This window comes from Delphinapterus leucas, chromosome 3 (genome assembly GCF_059928025.1).
Source record: "Delphinapterus leucas isolate spDelLeu-1000000601 "Yukka" chromosome 3, BTC_Dleu_Yukka2, whole genome shotgun sequence".
NCBI classification, from domain to species: Eukaryota; Metazoa; Chordata; class Mammalia; order Artiodactyla; family Monodontidae; genus Delphinapterus; species Delphinapterus leucas.
In genome coordinates, this window is record NC_143131.1 from 60,860,447 (window position 1) to 60,879,278 (window position 18,832).

General features: G+C 35.7%; 1 protein-coding gene across 4 annotated transcripts in view; it reads left to right on the forward strand.

Annotated features, from left to right (window-relative positions):
* POLK (DNA polymerase kappa) overlaps positions 1-18,832 on the forward strand; it is a 72,532-nt gene that overhangs the window by 19,926 nt on the left and 33,774 nt on the right. For all 4 annotated transcript variants that reach the window (XM_089909028.1, XM_022594814.3, XM_089909027.1 and 1 more), the window contains 2 exons: positions 10,199-10,362; positions 16,598-16,717. In XM_089909028.1, the coding sequence (XP_089765154.1) occupies positions 10,199-10,362; positions 16,598-16,717 (284 nt within the window). The remainder of the gene's footprint in view (positions 1-10,198; positions 10,363-16,597; positions 16,718-18,832) is intronic.

The window sequence follows — 18,832 nt, forward strand, 5'->3', positions numbered from 1 at the left end:
ACATTTCCAATGATTATTAGATTGGAAATCAAAAAGAAAAATTCCATAAGGAAACCAAAGCAAGGGATTCATTTTCCTTTTTTAAAGAAAATTATGGTGTCCTACAGAGGCAGAGATACATCTTGCTTACCTGTGAAGGTTATATAATACAAGTGCATTTTTAGATTAAGGGATGAAAGTTATTTGTTAATGTGAGCATTTAGCAGATATTTACATTTTTAGAATATACATGTTCTAAACTAGAGTTCCAGAGATTGTCTTGGGAATATTCTGGAATTTAATTAAAAACCTTACTCTGAAAACTTGATTTATTCTTACAAGTATATTAATGTGATTTTTTTAATATTAAAAATGCATTTATTTGTCAACCTTCATTAATATAAAGTATTTCTGTACATATTCTAGACAGTAATATATGTGATTTTTAAATCAGCCATGCCAAACATGACAGTGCATTCATACAAGTTAATCATTATGAGATTGAATTCAACATTAGGTATTAATATTGAAATTTCAAATATGTCTAGACTTGATTACCTTAATATTATATTCATACACTTAAGGTAAACTAAAATATAATTGCTTGGTATCTTGACTTGAATTTTAGAATCATGTCTTAAATGCCATGAAGACTATTCCCTTTTGGTTCACTGAGTTCCACAGGATCCAAAGGGTGGGTGCCATTTATTCTTTCCAACTTCCCTAAAGTTAGGTGGCATTTTTGTGTATGGAGATGAGGGAGAGTGTGTGTGTGATTTTTTTCACTGTCATTTATTGAGTAATGAAGATTTTTCTTATTTTTCTATCATTTCTCAATCGATTACAGGCTCATATGTACAGCCAGGCCTGTAGGCTTCATCATATTTTAGAGAAATAAGTAAGAATGAAAGTGAGAGGAGAGACTCCACATTTGTTGCATGCATACTATATGTTTACTGCGCTGTGGGCTCTTATATATAACACATTTAATCCTCAGAAACCCTGAAAAGTAAGTTTTGCAGAGCAGAATACCAAGATTCATACACCTTGAAATCACATAAATTGCCTAAGAAGACACAATTTAGTTAAGTTTCACAGTTTAAGTTTCAGTCCAGGTCTTTCTGGCTTCAAAGCACATACTCTTTTTTTTAAAATAAATTTATTTATTTATTCATATTTGGCTGTGTTGGGTCTTTGTTGCTGCGCTCGGGCTTTCTTTAGTTGCGGCCAGTGGGGGCTACTCATTGCAGTGCGCAGGCTTCTCATTGCAGTGGCTTCTCTTGTTGCGGAGCATGGGCTCTAGGCCCGTGGGCTTCAGCAATAGTTGTTGCACATGGGCTCAGTAGTTGTGGCTCACGGGCTCTAGAGCGCAAGCTCAGTAGTTGTGGCACACGGGCTTAGTTGCTCCACAGCATGTGGGATCTTCCCAGACCAGGGCTCGAACCCACGTCCCCTGTACTGGCAGGCAGATTCTTAACCACTGTGCCACCAGGGAAGTCCCCAAAGCACATACTTTTTGCACTGTGTCAAAATTCCTCTTAGAACTGAACTCTTTTTATTAAGTGTTCTGAACATTAAAATAAGCAGTTAGTATATTTAGATCTAGTTATGAAAAAAATAGGTATCAGTAAGTCTGGACTACTTTTGCTTTTATGGGTTAATAACATTAGTTAACATAAATGACTTTTATTGTATAAGAGATGATAGTTTAACAAATTATTCTAGCTCAGTGTTTTGCAAGGGTTTTTAAATTTATGCTCCTTTCACAAACCTTCCTTTAATGTTATTTGATGCTTCAGAACAAATTTACCCCCCCATTTATAGCATATAACCCTGAAAGAGATCATCTCATCAAGAATAATTATTTTTGCTAATTTAATATAAATTCCAGATCCATTGTTATCAGATGCTCTTCTATGTCATGTCTATTTAAATGTAGTTTCATAACTATGTTAGTAATAATTTACAAATAGGTTGTTAATTTTTAAAACCAAAGTTCTTTTAACAGAGTATAATCTGAACAAAAGTCAGATACTTATGGAGTTTTTTATTTATTAGGGTGGGGGGGAGGCATGTGGATATATTTTAAATCATTTTGGGTTAACTACTACAAAATCACAACTTCTTACTAATTTTTTTTTCCTATGATTGGCAGATTTTCTGGATGTTTAATTTAAGTTTTTGTTTCTGGTTTTCAGGCATGTATGAGACCAGGAAGAAAACATAATAATAATGATTTTTAGAGCCTGACTTCTTATGGAAACCATCTTTTAAAATTCATCAGTAGTAAACAATTGTCAGCTGAAAACTGTTAGTTCAGTCTTGGAGTTGGTAACAATTTCAGTATATATCAGTGTTCACACAGGTATTTCTAAGGAATCAGGAGAACCAAAGAAATGAAGGTTATTATTAACTTTTCCTTTTCTTTAGGCTACCTATTCTTTTACTTTAGTGATAGAATATATATGAAGAAATTATAAGAAAGCTGTACAGCATTTGTAGAACAAAGATTTAAGGAAAAGTTTGAGATTTCATGTGAAAGGGTTACGTTGCTAAAAATATTTTAAACTCCTGCCGTAGACTGTTAGAGCTATGAGAAATTTAAGAAATCAGCAGTGGATCAAGATTAGGGCTCAGAAAAAATTGGAGCCATTTGGCAGAGGGGGTAATTGAAGTGATCATTTTCCCAGGATAGGAAAATAAAATAATATCCTGTACAACTCTTTCTGACTTTATTAAATATTTTCCTTCCAATAATATAGGAGATAGTATAGTGATAATATAATAGTTGAAATATCCTACTAGTGGTGTAACCTTCCCTTATTATCCTGGCTTCTTATGCAATTCTATATTAAAATGGTAACATTTAAGATTGTAGAATTTTAAAAATTATTACAGTACCCAAATGGTACCACAAGAGAACCTTTTCCTCCTTTTCTAAGACCATATGTATTCAACTATCCCTTAAGGTTTGTGTGCTTTACTGTATACCTCAACTAAAACAATTAATCTGTTTGGTATCACGTCTACAAAAGTAAATATTTTTGCTGACTTGATCTAATACCCAACGAAAGAACCTCTTGGCCTACCTCCTTTGTGTGAGTATAAACAAAGTTTTCCTTGTTAAAGAACGTGGAAGACTTTTTACAAAATATGCAACTCATCATCAGAATAGGAATGTATAAACTGAGCTTTGGGAATTTACCTTTGAACTGATTTTTTTTTTTTTTTTTTGGCCACACCACGCAGCATGTGGGCTCTTAGTATCCCAACCAGGGGTCAAACCTGTGCCCCCTGCATTGGAAGTGTGGAGCCTTAACCACTGGACTGCCAAGGAAGTCCCTGAACTGATGTTTAGTTAATGTGTTTTCTATCAGGATATATTTCATTCTGTACTAAGAAGCAGATAATTTCAATTTATTATTCTCTAAGTGCGAATGTTATACATCTGTAGGATTATGTAGAGTGTAGGGTTTTTGACTGCCTTCTGTCTCATTCATCTTTGAAATAAATTAATAGGCAACTCAGGAAGGAAAAAGACAATTGAAGAGAATATATGCATGGTTCTCTCGTAAAGAATAGACCTTAAATCCTTGGTAAAAGGTTGAGGGTTTTTTTGGCCAAGCCATGTGGCTTATGGGATCTTAGTTCCTGAACCAGGGATTGAACCCAGGGGACAGCAGTGAAAGCACCAAGTCCTAACCACTGGACCGCCAGAGAACTCCCAACTTAGGTTTTCTTTCAGCATACATCCCCTTGGTTTAAGATCTGTGGGGTTACATAATTTCTGTTATTTCTCTCAGTGATACACATAAATTTTTAAATATTGCAGATAATCCTATCTCAAGTAATTTTGAAATTTTTGTACATCTTATTTTGAAAAGATATAAAAAACTAAAGCTAAAAATACAGAGGTGCCTCTGTGCTTTAATTCCCATCATATAGAAATTGTAGAGACTTCCCTGGTGGCACAGTGGCTAAGAATCCGCCTGCCAATGCAGGGGATACAGGTTCAAGCCCTGGTCCAGGAAGATCCCACGTGGAGCAACTAAGCCCGTGTGCCACAACTACTGAGCCTGGGCTCTAGAGCCCACGAGCCACAACTACTGAGCCCGTGTGCCACGGCTACTGAAGTCTGTGCATCTAGAGCCCGTGCTCCACAACAAGAGAAGCTACCACAATGAGAAGCCCGTGTGATGCAACGAAGAGTAGCTGCTGCTCGCCGCAACTAGAGAAAGCCCGTGCACAGCAATGAAGACCCAACAGAGCCAAAAATAAATTAAATAAATAAATTTATTTTTAAAATGTTAATTTCTTAAAAAAATTGTAGGCATGCAGTTTGAGTATATATGTTCATATATGTGTGTGTAAAATAATTGGAGAGGAACATGTTAACAAATTAATCTGTTAAAGTCTTGGGGTTGTGATTTTTTAATTTTCTTAAAAATTTAAAAAACTTTTTTATAAGAAATGAAAATGAGGTCTTCCCTGGTGGTGCAGTGGTTGAGAGTCCACCTGCCGATGCAGGGGATGCAGATTCGTGCCCCGATCCGGGAGGATCCCACATGCCGCGGAGCGGCTGGGCCCGTGAGCCATGGCCGCTGAGCCTGCGCGTCCGGAGCCTGTGCTCCACAACGGGAGAGGCCACAACAGTGAGAGGCCCGCGTACCGCAAAAAAAAATAACAATAATAATAATAAAGAAATGAAAATGATAAAGAAACTTTAAGTCAGGCATTAATTTGGAAATTACTACATTAAAATTAGAGTAATATTCTTAATTTGATACATTTAATTCACTGTATTTAAGTGTAGATTGTAAAAAGAACATTTAACCACAGTCTGAAGTTTTATACTGGGTGCTTAATCTGTTCAGACATTAAATATTTGAACATTTGAGGGATTTAAAAATAATATTTGTTCTTAAGACATATAAAGGTTTTCGGGGAGGGTGGTGGTTATTGAGTTTGGTTATTTACAGTATGTTAGAAATAGGAAGCAAGCTCTGTCTGGGATCCTACTATAGTTCAGTTTTCCCTCCTCCTCTTTCCCCTCGTCCTTCCCCTCCTGCTTGATCCTCTCCTTCTCTCTCTCTGTTACCCTTAGTATATTTTACCTGTTTCCTGGTAGATTAATTCCAGGTGACTTTGGACAATATGCTAAGCACTTTTGATACTGTTTAGATAGTTTTGTGTGGTTTTTATACGGAGGAGGAACCCTACCACAGAAAACTTCTTTCTTAGAATTCCTTCTGAAAAATTCTAATTTTCCTTTCTTACTATCACCAAAACAGAGGTTGCCCTTACATTTTTAAACTGGTAACCAGAATAGTCAGTGGTAGAATCAGACTGGAAGAATTTGAATATTTTCAGAGAAAATGTGCTTTTAAACCAATATGCTAAACCACAGGAACCCAGAGTTCTTTCCTTTGAGCTGTGCATTACTGTTTGTGCAGCTTCTGAATTGAAGTTAACAGACTGTATTCTGTAATATTGAACTATAAAAATGTTTGACTATTCTCTTTCTCAAAAAAATTTTTTGTTTGTAAGTCACAGTTATACCCATTCATAGACCTTGGGACTATATATGTGACTATATGTGAGTGCATAGTAATCGTAGGACAAATACTTCTTTGGAAGCAAAACAAAATTCATCTATATGATCTGTGAACATTAGCTTTTTCTCAAGGATGCTCACAGTGTACCCTGTTCCCTTTTAGAGTCTCTTTATCTTAAAGAGCGAAGTAAGAAAAGTAGGACTAGTGATTTTCACAGCTCTGGAAATTTGGCTTAACTTTAATAACAATAATAAATAATAAGTATTGATTGTGAGTTTATCATGTACCAGACATCATACTAGGCACTTCCATTATATGCTGTCCATACAAAGCCATTTGAAGTAGTACTAAATCTCACTTCCCAGAAAAATATGGAATTTATCATACTTTGTTATATTATGTGATCATCTCTGCTAGAAGCTCCCCCTTTCAATTTGTGGACTTCTAGATAAAGAAACTCAGAGCTAATGGGAAGAATACAGATAACCAATGCTAATGAGAAATTTTAGAAATTTGAAAATAACAGAAATACTAACCAATAACAACAAAAGCAGACTCACCGTAGTAACACAAATGATAGTACCAAAAGGAACTCATAGAGATCCAAGTATACTAAAACTTAGTATGTTGTTTATTACCTTTGTCCATTGATTTTTCTTAGATTTAGATATAATTGAAAAATATTAATCAAACAAATTAAATTTAACAAAGTAACTTAATTTCCCAAAGTAGAAATACCAGCTAGAATTTTTTAATATTAATGGAGCCTAGCAAGCATTCTAATATGTAAATTCAAAATATTCTTATATTATAAGAGAAGTCCTGAAAGCTTTAATAAACCAATTTAACCATGAAATATCATAGGAAAATAAGACTTATAAAATCAAAAGTGGTTAAGCTCATATACTTGTCCTTACATATGTAATATTGAAATAAGGGAAAACAAAGTATTTTTAAATTAACTTCAGAAAAGCAGTTTTTCTCCCAATCTTTTAATGTGATTATGTGAACTTGCTATGTGAATAAAAGAATGAGAAAATGATATAAACTGAGTTTGATCATTTAACAAATGTTTATTGACCACCTACTCTGTGCCAAGCACTGTTTGAGGCATTTGGTATACATCAGTGGGGGAAAAAGTTCCCTGCCCTCATGGAACTTACATTTTCACAGGAGAGGTAGACAATAAACATACTAAGTAAGTAAACTATGAAAAGCAATGGGGCATTAGAAAGAGGGTGTAGGAGGGATAATCAGGCTACAGTTTTAAATAGGGAAGTCAGGATATGCCCTTATTAAGAAGGTGACATTTAAGCCAAGACTTGAAGGAGATAAGGGGGTTTAGACAAGAGGATATCTGGCCAAAGAACCCTCGCGGAGGAAGGAACAGCCAGTGCAAAAGGCCTCCAGGTCAGAGTGTGCCTCGCTGATTTGAGGAACAGCAAAGCTGGAAAGCAGTGAGCAAGCGGGAGAGTATTAGGTATGAGGGTAGATAGGTAATAGGGTACAGGTAATAGGGATAGACAGGTAATAGGGATACAGATTCTGTAAAGATTTGGGGTTTTATACTGGAGTGAGATGAGGTGCCATTGTACAGTTTTTATTAGAGGAGTGATATGACCTAACTCATGATTTAGAAGAATCAGTTGGGCTACTGTGTTGATAATTGACTATAGGAGGGCAAGGGTAGGAACAGAGACTATTTAAGATTATTGCTATTGCAATAATCCAGGCAAGAAATAATGGTGGTTCAGACTAGTGTGAAAGCAGTGAAAATAGTGAGAGGAGGTTACATTCAGGGTGCATTTTGAAAGTAGAGCCCACAGGATTTCCTGACAGTTTGGATGTGGGGTGTGATAAAGAGGAGAGTCAAGAATCACTACAAGGTTTTTTGCATGAGCAATTGGAGGGGATTAGAGTTGCCCTCAAATGAGATGAGGAAGGCTGAAATTAGAGCTGGTTTTGGGGATGGAGGCAGATGAGAAGGTCAATTTCAGACTTGCTAAATTTGAGATATCAGGCAGGCATTTGGACTAGAGCTGTAAACTTGCAAGTCATTAGCATGTAGATGATAGTAAGTCTGTGCCCATGAAACTGAATATATGTTACCTGGTGATGGGGCATCAACAAGGCAGCAAGGTGGGAATTTCCTGGCGGTTCAGTGGTTAGGGCGCCGGGCTGTCACTGCCAAGGGCCCAGGTTTGATCCCTGGTCGGGGAACTAATATCCCCACAAGCCACTCAGTGCGGCCAAAAAAAAAAAAGGCAGCAAGGTAATGAAAACTAACTTTACGTATCTCACAACTTTGCCTGGCACCAGTATTGCTGGTAGCCCAGTTCTTCTCGCCAATTAAGGACCAAAACCAATTCTCAGAGTTTTGGGGCTAAGTAATATACTATATGTGAAGTAGTAGGCATTCAATAATTGTTTCTTTTCCTTTTGTACATTTTAACATTTAAAGGACAAGGCAGCTTAAATGTAGGATGTCTGTATTTAGCCTCTTCCCTCTTCAGTAGTGTTGGTTTGGGGAAATTATGAATGAATTACATTCACCTGTTTTACTAGAAAATGATAAATTATTGGATTACTAAAGCATAAGGCAAAATACAGGATAATATTAGGCTGAATGTGAAAGCTGAAGAGAAAAAAATTCAAATGATAACAGAAAATCAACCTATATTCCCTTAGGTACCTAGAAACAACATCACTAGTGGTTCCAATACTTTAGGGCACACTGGAATTATCTGGGCATCTCTTAAAAATACTGGTATCTGGCTCCTACTCCCAGAATTTCTGATTTATTTGGTATGGGATACAACCTGGCCATCCGGAGTTTTAAGATCCCTCCAGACATCCCTCTAATGTGTCACAAAGTTTGAGAACTACTGTGTTATTCACTTTTTTTGTTCTAATGGAACTGTCACTAATAATCACAGTATTCAAATTTCCTTCCATAATTTATTTTATTCTTTGCTGGTGTCAAAAATGGAAGCAGCTATCAAGAAAAGGTCCTCTTGAGGTCATTATGCTAAGTGAAATAAGTCAGAGAAATTCAAATACCGTATGACCTCACTTATATGTGGAATCTAAAAACAAAAACAAAAAACAACTCACAGAGAACAGATTGGTGGTTGCCAGTGGCAGGGATGGGGTGTGGATGGGAGGGGTGAGGGATAGGGGGATGGGGGAAATAGGTAAAGGGAATCAAAAGGTATAAACTTTCAATTATAAAATAAGTCATGGAGATGTACAGCATGGTGACTATAGTTAATACTGTATTGTATACTTGAAAGTTGTTAAGAGTGTAGATCTTAAAAGTTCTCATCACACGAAAAAAAAAAACTATATATGGTGATGGATGTTAAATAGAAAGAAAAGAAAAGAAGGGAAGGGAAGAGGAGGGGAGCGGTGGGGAGGGAAGGTCCTCAAGGCAGAGTAGAATAAGTGAACCCTCTGTAAATCATGCAAATGAGAAATCACTGCCATAATTTGTTGTAGATTCATGGCAGATATTCACCTGGCCATTTATTTGTAGTATAAGTGAGCCCCAAATTGGAGGTAGCTGTGATGTCATGGTAGCTGCTTTAGACTTGGAGTAAGAAGACTTGGATTGAAATCCTAGTTCTTTTGCATATTATCAGATAATTATCATAATTGCTTATTATCAATTATTATCATAATTACCCATTGTGATGGGCAATTCATTTAACCTTCCTGAAATTCAAATTTCTTTCTCCCTAACATGAGAATGAGTAAGTCTACTTTGCATGGTTGTAATAATTGTTTTTAAAAGTGAATGTATGTGAAGGTAAATTATAAAGAATTATATAAAGACACTAAAGAATTATTATTTGAAATTAATCTTAGAAGTAACATAACATTGTAAAATGTAATGATTTCCTGGAAGTAGATAGATATTTCTTCCTATATTTTTTCACTGATTTAAGAATAGAACTCTGCAAACAGTAGGTAATAAATGTTTTTGATCTTAATGTTAGGCATGGAAACTGTTATTTTGTATTTATTTCTTATACAGTGTATTAATATGGGAAAAACATGAACTGTCGGACACAGATGTTGTCACTTATTATCAAATTTGTGTCGCTAGGCATGTTCTAAAACTTAGGTTTCTCTTCTCTTTATATTGGGAATAATAATATCTAGCTTTGGGCTTCCCTGGTGGCGCAGTGGCTGAGAGTCCGCCTGCCAATGCAGGGGACCCGGGTTTGTGCCCCGGTCCGGGAAGATCTCACATACTGAGGAGCAGCTGGGCCCGTGAGCCATGGCCGCTGGGCCTGCGCTTCCGGAGCCTGTGCTCCGCAACGGGAGAGGCCACAACAGTGAGAGGCCCGCGTACTGCAAAAAAAAAAAAAATAATAATAATAATATCTACCTTTCAGGGCTGCTGTGTGAAATTCAAGTGTAAAGCACCAAGCATAGTGGCTAGCATAGGTTGGCAGGAAATGTTGATTCCTTTCTTCCCTCCAAGAGTATGGTAATCTTGGAATAATAATTTTAAAATCTGAGTAATAATTATTTCTCCATAGCCAAAAAATCTTACCTGTCATTTTTATTTTGTTGATTTCTATATCATTTTAACTTTTAAATGTCCAGCCCTCTCCCAAAAAAGCCATTTTAACCTTAACTTTTTTTTTTACTTTAAGTTTACACCATGGATAGCACAGAGGAGAAGAATGACAGCACAAAGGAGAAGAATGACAATTACAAAGATGATCTTCTGCTAAGGGTGGGACTTAATGATAATAAAGCCGGAATGGAAGGATTAGATAAAGAGAAAATTAACAAAATTATAATGGAAGCCACAAAGGTATGTTTCTTTTTTCTTTCAATATCTTTAGTAACTTTTTAACTTTCTGTTTAAAAGAAAATTAGTATTTTAAATATCCTTTTAATTATAATTTTAAATATTTTAATATATAAAATTATTAAGCTACAATGCATATAGAATAATTTCCCTTCTCTTCTGTTGCTTTTGCCATCCAGTTTTCTATTTCACATGCACATAGTATGCATGTTAAAGCAAAATAACATATATCTTCTTTTTTCACCCGTTTTTTTTCACCCCAATAGGAGAATAGTACAATTGTGGGTTTTTTGTTTTTATTTCAGTTAATATATCTTTGAAGTCTTTCTGTATAAGAAACTAGAGATCTTCATTCTTTTTTATGCCTGCATATGTGGATATACTATACTTTATTGAACTAGTCAGAATCTTTATGGATGGACATATAATAAGTCATTTCTAGTCTTCCATTTTTACAAACAATACTATAGTGAATAAGCTTGTATTTCATAACTTTACATATGTGCAAATATAACTATAGGAGAGAGTCCCAGAAGTGGAATTATTCCACCAAATACATGTAGCATGAAAGAATATATGCATGTGCAGTTTTTAATTAGTTGTGCAATTGCCCTCCATAGTAGTTGTATCAATTTACATTTCCACTGCCAATATGTGAGAGTATGTTTTACCGTGCTGCAACCATACCAACGTAGTGTGTTACTATACTTCTGGATTTGCCAGTCTATGGTAACATAGGGTCACATTAATTTATATTTCTCTTATGAAAAGTGAGATTGTACATCTTTTTCATATGTTTAAAAGCCACTTATATGTGTGTTTTTTACACACTGTCTCTTCTTACCCTTTGCACAATTTTCCATTGGATTATTGTTTACCTTTTGACTTTGCTCATGGTAGTTTAGTCCTGTGCAGTCGTTTTTCGTTTGCTTCTTTTCACGTACTTGAATTAGTTAACTACATATGACTTTCTCCAAGATCATAAAAGAGTTCTTTAATGGTTTTTTTTCTACCATTTGGGGGGTTTCATTTATGTATTATGAAATATCCATGCAGAAAGGTGTAAAATTTAAGAGAATATCCTTATTCTTAGCAAATGCATGCTGATAACTGCACCAACTTACTCTCAAATGATTTAGCCAAAAAAAGAGGGTGGAGAGAGAAAGAGAGAGTGAGTGTTTGTGTATGTGTGTGTGTGCGCGCACAAGCACACATAAGAGTTGGGAGAGAAACCGAATGTAGCAGGATATCAACAATTGGTCAATCTAGGTGAGGACATATAGGTGTTCCTTGTACTATTCTTTCAACTCTTGAATATTTGGAAATTCTAAAATAAAGAGTTGAGGGAAGAATAATTTTTTAAGCATATAAAATGTAGATACAATTTTAAAAGTATCAATAAAAGATAATTAAGAGATGAAATAAGGAAGTATAACATATGGATTGGATCCTGGTTGGAACAAATACATTTGGAACATTTAGAGGAATTTGAATATAGGGAGGATACTAGATAATATTAAGGAATTATTGTTAATTTTATTAGTTATGAAATGTTATTATGATTACATATTATTATGGGAAATGGCCTTATTTTTAAAGATGCATGCTAAAATACTCCATAGAATAGCTAAATGTCATTATATCTGTAATTTACTTTAAAACAGTTCACTTAAAAAAATCATTGAAGGAAATTAAGCAAAATGTTAACAGTTGTTAAATCTCAGTGATAGTTTTATATATTTATTATAGCAACCTCTATATTTTTCTGTTTCAGACTTCTTTGAAATTTTCATCATTTTTTAAAAGACATTTTTTAAAAGACAAAGAGTAAAACCTATGATCCTAGTTTTCAAGTTAAGAAATAGAATATTTAAGTTATCTTAGATGACCCTATCAGATATTCCCTCTTTCTTCCCCGTGTCTCAGTACCATTTACTAAATAGTCCATCCTTTCCTACTGATCTGCAGTGCTTTCTCCTGTTCTAATAGATTATTTGTCTGTTCTTGCACTGTACAACATGATCTTAAATACAATACTTTAAAGTCTTGATATCTGTTGGAACAAGTTCTCTTTTTTTGGCCTTTGTTCTTTTACAAGAGTATCTTAGGCATTCTTGAATCTTTGCTCTTCCATATAAATTTGTATGATATTAATATGTAGCAATCATAGAATAGATACTTATGTATTTTATATATTAATATATTTGTATACTTTATATAATATATATTCCTCTAGTAGGGAAGAGGGGTGAGTTTATCTGAAATATCTTTCTTAAATTGAAATTTTCTAATTCTTGCCGCTCCATAGCAATTTACTTTTTAAAAACTTTAATCAGAAAATTTTAAACATACCCCAAATTAGAATAGTATAGTGAATCCCAGGTAATCATCACCCAGTATCAACAGTTATCAACATTTTTACAAATATTGTTTCATCTTTCTCACTTACCTCTCCCTACTGAATTTTGGAGGTGGAAATTAGAGTATTTTAAAACAAATCCCAATAAATTGGACAAATTTCTAGACATTCACAATTTTCCAAAACTGACTTAAGAAGATACAGAAAATCTAAATAGACCTATAAAAAGGAAAGAAATTAAGTTAGTAATTAAAAATCTTCCCCCCCCACCAAAGAAAAAAAAGAGATCAGGTCAAGATGTCTTCACTGGTGATTTCTTGTTTGTTTTTTTTTTTATACAGCAGGTTCTTATTAGTCATCCATTTTGTACACATCAGTGTATACCTGTCAATCCCAATCGCCCAATTCATCACACCACCACCACCACCCTGCCACTTTCCCCGCTTGGTGTCCATACGTTTGTTCTCTACATCTGTGCCTCAATTTCTGTCCTGCATACCAGTTCATCTGCACCATTTTTCTAGGTTCCACATACATGCATTAATATACAATATATGTTTTTCCCTTTCTGACTTACCTCACTCTGCATGACAGTCTCTAGATCCATCCACGTCTCAACAAATGACCCAATTTTGTTCCTTTTTATGGCTGAGTAGTATTCCATTGTATATATGTACCACATCTTCTTTATCCATTCATCTGTCAGTGGGCATTTAGGTGGCTTCCATGACCTGGCTATTGTAAATAGTGCTGCAATGAACATTGGGGTGCATGTGTCTTTTTGAATTATGGTTTTTTCCTGGGTATTCACTGGTGAATTTTATTTGACATTTAAAGGGGAAATAATACCAATACTCCACAAGTTCTTCCAAAAAATAAAGAAGGATGGAACACTTCCCAACTCTTTCTATGAGGCCTGTATCCCCTTAATACTAAAGTCAGACAAGCAGAAGATTATAGATCTTTATAAATGTAGAAGCCCTCAACAAAATATTAGCAAACTGAATCCAACAAAATATTAAGATTATGTAGCATGACCAAATGGGATTTATCCTAAGAATGCAAGGTTGGTTTAGCCTCCAAAAATCAATTAATGTACTATACCATGTTAATAGAATTAAGGGCAAAAAACACATGGTCATGTCAATAGATGCAGAAAAATCATATCTGACAAAATCCTATACCCATTCATGCTAAAAACTCTTAATAAATTTGAAATAGAAAGGAACTTCTGCAACCTAAAAAGGACATCTATAAAAACATATACACCCCAATAAAAATTAAAAAACAAAAAAATCAAAAAAAATAACCCTATAGTTGTCATTATACTTTATGGTGAAAGACTAAACACTTTTGCCCGAAAATCAGGAACAAGGCAAGGATGTCCAATCTCACCTGTTCTTTTCAACCTAGTTCTGAACATTTTAGCCAGTGCTGTCAGGCAACTAAAAGAAATAAAAAGCATCAAGATTGGAAACAAAGAACTAAAACTGTCTGTTCACAGATGACATGATCTAATACATAGAAAGTCTTAAGGAATTTCAGGAGTGCAACAATTGTACCCTGAAAATTACAAAAACTTGGTGAGGGAAGATAATGACCTAAAAAATGGAGACATATGCCTATTCAAGGATGAGAAGATTCCATATGGTTAAGAAGGCAATTCTCCCCAAACTGATCTGTAGATTCAGTGTACTTCCCTCATCAAAATTCCAGTGGCTTTTTTTTTTCCTGCAGAAATTGACAAACAGATTTTAAAATTTATATGGAAATGAGAAACACCTAAAATAGTCAAAACAGTTGTAAAAAGGAACAAGCATGGGGGTCTGACTTTGCTATTTCAAAACTTACTATAAAGCTACAGTTATCAAGACAATGTGCTACTGCCATGAGGCTAGACATATAGAACAATGGAGCAGAATTGAGAGTCTAGAAATAAATGTTTATAGTTTATTGATATTTGTACCAAGGCAAAAGGATAGTCTGTTCAGCACATGATACTGGGACAACTGGATATCCACATGCAAAAAAGATGAACTTATTAGACCCTTAACTCACACCATACACTGAAAATTAACTCACAATTGATTTAAATGTAAGAACTAAAGCAATAAACCTTTTAGAAGATAGAAGAAAATCTTTGAGATCTTTGGTTAGGCAAACATTTCTTGGATACAACACTGAAAGCACAGTCAGTAAAAGAAAAAGTTGACAAATAGGGCCTCATCAAATTTCAAAATGTACTTCAGAAGATACCATTAAAAAATACAAAGATAAGCAACATACTAGGGTAAAATATTTGCAAAATAAGAAGACAACCCAATCAAAAAATGTGCAAAAGATATAAATAGACATTTCACTAAGGAAGGTATAAGAATGGCTCATAAGCACATGAGAAGATGTTCAACATTAGGCATTAGAAAAAGGCAAATTAAAACCACAATGAGATGCCATTCATAGTATTATAGCCTAGAATGGCTGTAATAAATAAGACAGGACTTCCCTGGTGACACAGTGGTTAAGAGTCCGCCTAAATATAGGGGACACAGGTTCCATCCCTGGTCTGGGAAGATCCCACATGCCATGGAGCAACTAAGCCCGTGCGCCACAACTACTGAGACCACATGCCACAACTACTGAAGCCCACACTCCGCAACAAGAGAAGCCACCACGATGAGAAGCCTGCACACTGCAACAAAGAGTAGCTCCTGCTCGCCGCGACTAGAGAAAGCCCGCACATGAAGACCCAACGCAGCCATAAATAAGTTAATTAATTAATTAAAAAAATAAGATAGACAGTAACAGATGTTGCAAGGATATAGACAAATTGGTACCCTCATACGTTGCTGGTAGGTTTGTAAAATGGTTCTGCCACTTTGGAAAACAGTCTGGCAGTTCCTCAGAAGGTTTAGCATGGAGTTACCATATAACGCAGAGATTCCACTCCTAGGTACATATCCAAGGAAGATGAAAACATGTGTCGACACAAAATGTGTACACAATTGTTCATTGCAGCGTTTTTCGTAGTAGCCAAAAAGTGAAAATAATTAAATGTCCATCAACCTTATAAATAGATAGTATGTTCAGTGATGGAATGACAGATGATTTTCTAAAAGTTACTTTCTACATTTTATTTAATGGCTAACATTAAATTTGTTAAAGTACTGTTTACCTAAAACAACTAGACTGCCAGTTATTTCTCCACTAAAAAAAATGTGTTTATTCAAGATCAGCGGAAAATTGCAGTTCAAGGTCTGCAATCATGACAAGCCAAATGCAAGTCCCCAGCAAAACTGAAGAGGAAAACTCTTTCCAATAAGGGAAAAGGAAGTTGGCAAGGGTATAGTAAACAGAGTCCATGACTTTTTATTGGCTGAGTTCTTGCCAGAAAAGAAGAGGAGTCTTCTTTGTCTTGCTTTCTACTATCATCAAAGGGCATGAGAGCTCCCCCTTCTGATCTCTGACTCTATTTAATTGAGGTTTCTGTTAGTTAATTTTTTACAATAATTTTTAAGTGAAAGTGAAGGAGATAACTGATGACCCAGCTGACTAAGGCCTTGGATATGCCCGGAGGATCCCACCTAGGACACATTGTTATTTTGTTATTTTCTGAGTGCAGATCTGTACTCATCTCTAGAGTTTGTACTGTGCTACATCCTGCCTCACAAGATTCCTATGATTTAGGTAACTATAAATTCATTTTACAGATAAGGAAACCTAAAACATAGATTAATTTTAGGGTAACCCAGCTAGTAAGTAATGGAGGTAAGTTTTGAATTCAGTCATTCTGTTTCTAGAGTCTGTGCTCTTAGCCATCAGGTTCGCAGTGATGCTTCCTTCAAACATTCTCCTTATACTTTATTTTGTTTTCCTATGTAGGGGTCCAGATTTTATGGAAATGAGCTCAAGAAAGAAAAGCAAGTCAACCAACGAATTGAAAATATGATGCAACAAAAAGCTCAAATTACCAGCCAGCAGCTAAGGAAAGCACAATTACAGGTATTAATTCAATTGCTAAATAAAGTGGAAGCTGGTAGAATAATAATTGATAGTTAAAATGCATCATGGTCAAGTCATAACTGAAAACAAGGTGAAATGTAAATGTTCATTACATTTTAAAGCATAAAATTTAACAAATGTGCATACAACTTTGTTAAATACTGCTCTACCCTTTTACATGAAGACCCACACCTAGACATCGTCACCTGCATTATACAGAAGAGTAAATGGAGCCTTAGTTAGGTTGTGACTTGCCCAGCTTCATATGACAGGTAGTTGGCAAAGCTAGGATTTAATCCAAAGCTTTTGTTCTTTTTATTATGTATGTACATTGCAGCTAGAAAAGCCCACAAGATAAATGTGACATGTTTTCTGCAAAACTAATTTTGCAAAAAAGATTTGGGGGAACATGTTAGCCAATTAAATTTGAAAGTACTTTAAAACATAATTGTGTTACAGTAAAACGAAAAATCATGTAAATGGTAGAGTGCCAAATGTATGTGAACTTTTAAGATAAAACACAAGACTTCTAAAAATGTGGGGCCTTTGGCTTCTTCAGCATCTTTGGGGAGTAAATACTCAGTTTCTGTGGTATTAATTAAAAGTTATTTCAATAGAAGAGTTTGAGAAGAGCCAAGCTGCAAAGCATCATGTGGTAGACTGAGAACTCGAAGCAGTAACATTAAAGTTTACTTTTAAAGACAGTTTTACCCTCTGGGACTTCCCTGGTGGCGCAGTGGTTAAGAATCCGCCTGCTAATGCAGGGGACACGGGTTCGAGCCCTGGTCCAGGAAGATCCCACATGCCGCAGAGCAACAAAGCCCGTGCGCCACAACTACTGAGCCTGAGCTCTAGAGCCCATGAGCCATAACTACTGAGCCCATGTGTCACAACTACTGAAGGCCGCACAACTAGAGCCTGTGCTCTGCAACAACAGAAGCCACTGCAATGAGAAGCCCGCGCACCGCAACGAAGAGTAGCCCCCACTCGCTGCAACTAGAGAAAGCCCGCACACAGCAAAGAAGACCCAACACAGCCAAAAATAAATTAATTTAAAAAAAAAAGCTTTACCCTCTATCAAAATCTGATTCAGTTTTACAAAGCACTTTAAGCTATAACATAACAATAAAATTATAATATTAATCTACTGTGCTGCAAAATTATTTTCATGAAAGAGTTCAAAGATTATAAATTTTGTTTTCTTTATCAAACTACAGTGTGTCATTTTCTTTTTTGATATATGCTTTCCTAGAGCACAAGCTAGTTTTGGGGTTTTTTTAAAATTTTTATTTATTTATTTTTGGCTGAGTTGGGTCTTCATTGCTGTGCACTGGCCCCCTCTAGTTGCAGCGAGCGGGGGCCACTCCTCGCTGCGGTGCACGGGCTTCTCATTGCAGTGGCCTCTCTTGTTGCGGAGCACAGGCTCCAGGGGCACGGGCTTCAGTAGTTGTGGCTCAAGGGCTCTAGAGCACAGGCTCAGTAGTTGTGGCGCATGGGCTTAGTTGCTCCGCGGCATGTGGTATCTTTCTGGACCAGGGCTCGAACCCGTATCCCCTGCGTTGACAGGCAGATTCTTAACCACTGTGCCACCAGGGAAGCCCCAAGCTAGTTTTTTATCTTCTGTGTTAAGTGGTCTGCTATCATGACTAAAGATGATTTGTCAGTCAAATCATCAGTTTTAATGCTTCATAGCAGTCCACTGTATGGAGGTGCATAATTTATTTACTTCATCCCACCTTGGTTCCAGTTTTTTGCTTTATGTACAACATTGGGATGATCATTTGTATTCATGTATCTTTGTACTCTCCCGTTCTGTTATTTTCACCAAAGATGGTACCATTTTACATTTTCAACATAAAAGTGCTGGTTTCCTCACATACTTGTTTAAAACTAGATTTTATCAATTTTATCAGTCTTTTAGTTTTTGCTGATACAGTGTCTAAAATATTATTTCATGGTTGCTTTAATTTGCCTTCCTTTGACTATGACAGAGAAGGAATGTCTTTTCACATATGAATTAGCCATCAATATTTCCTTCTTGTGGGAATATCCTCCTTTATTCTGTTTGTTAGGATATAGGCTAAGTAGCTAGCGCAAGAGACTCAAAAATATAAT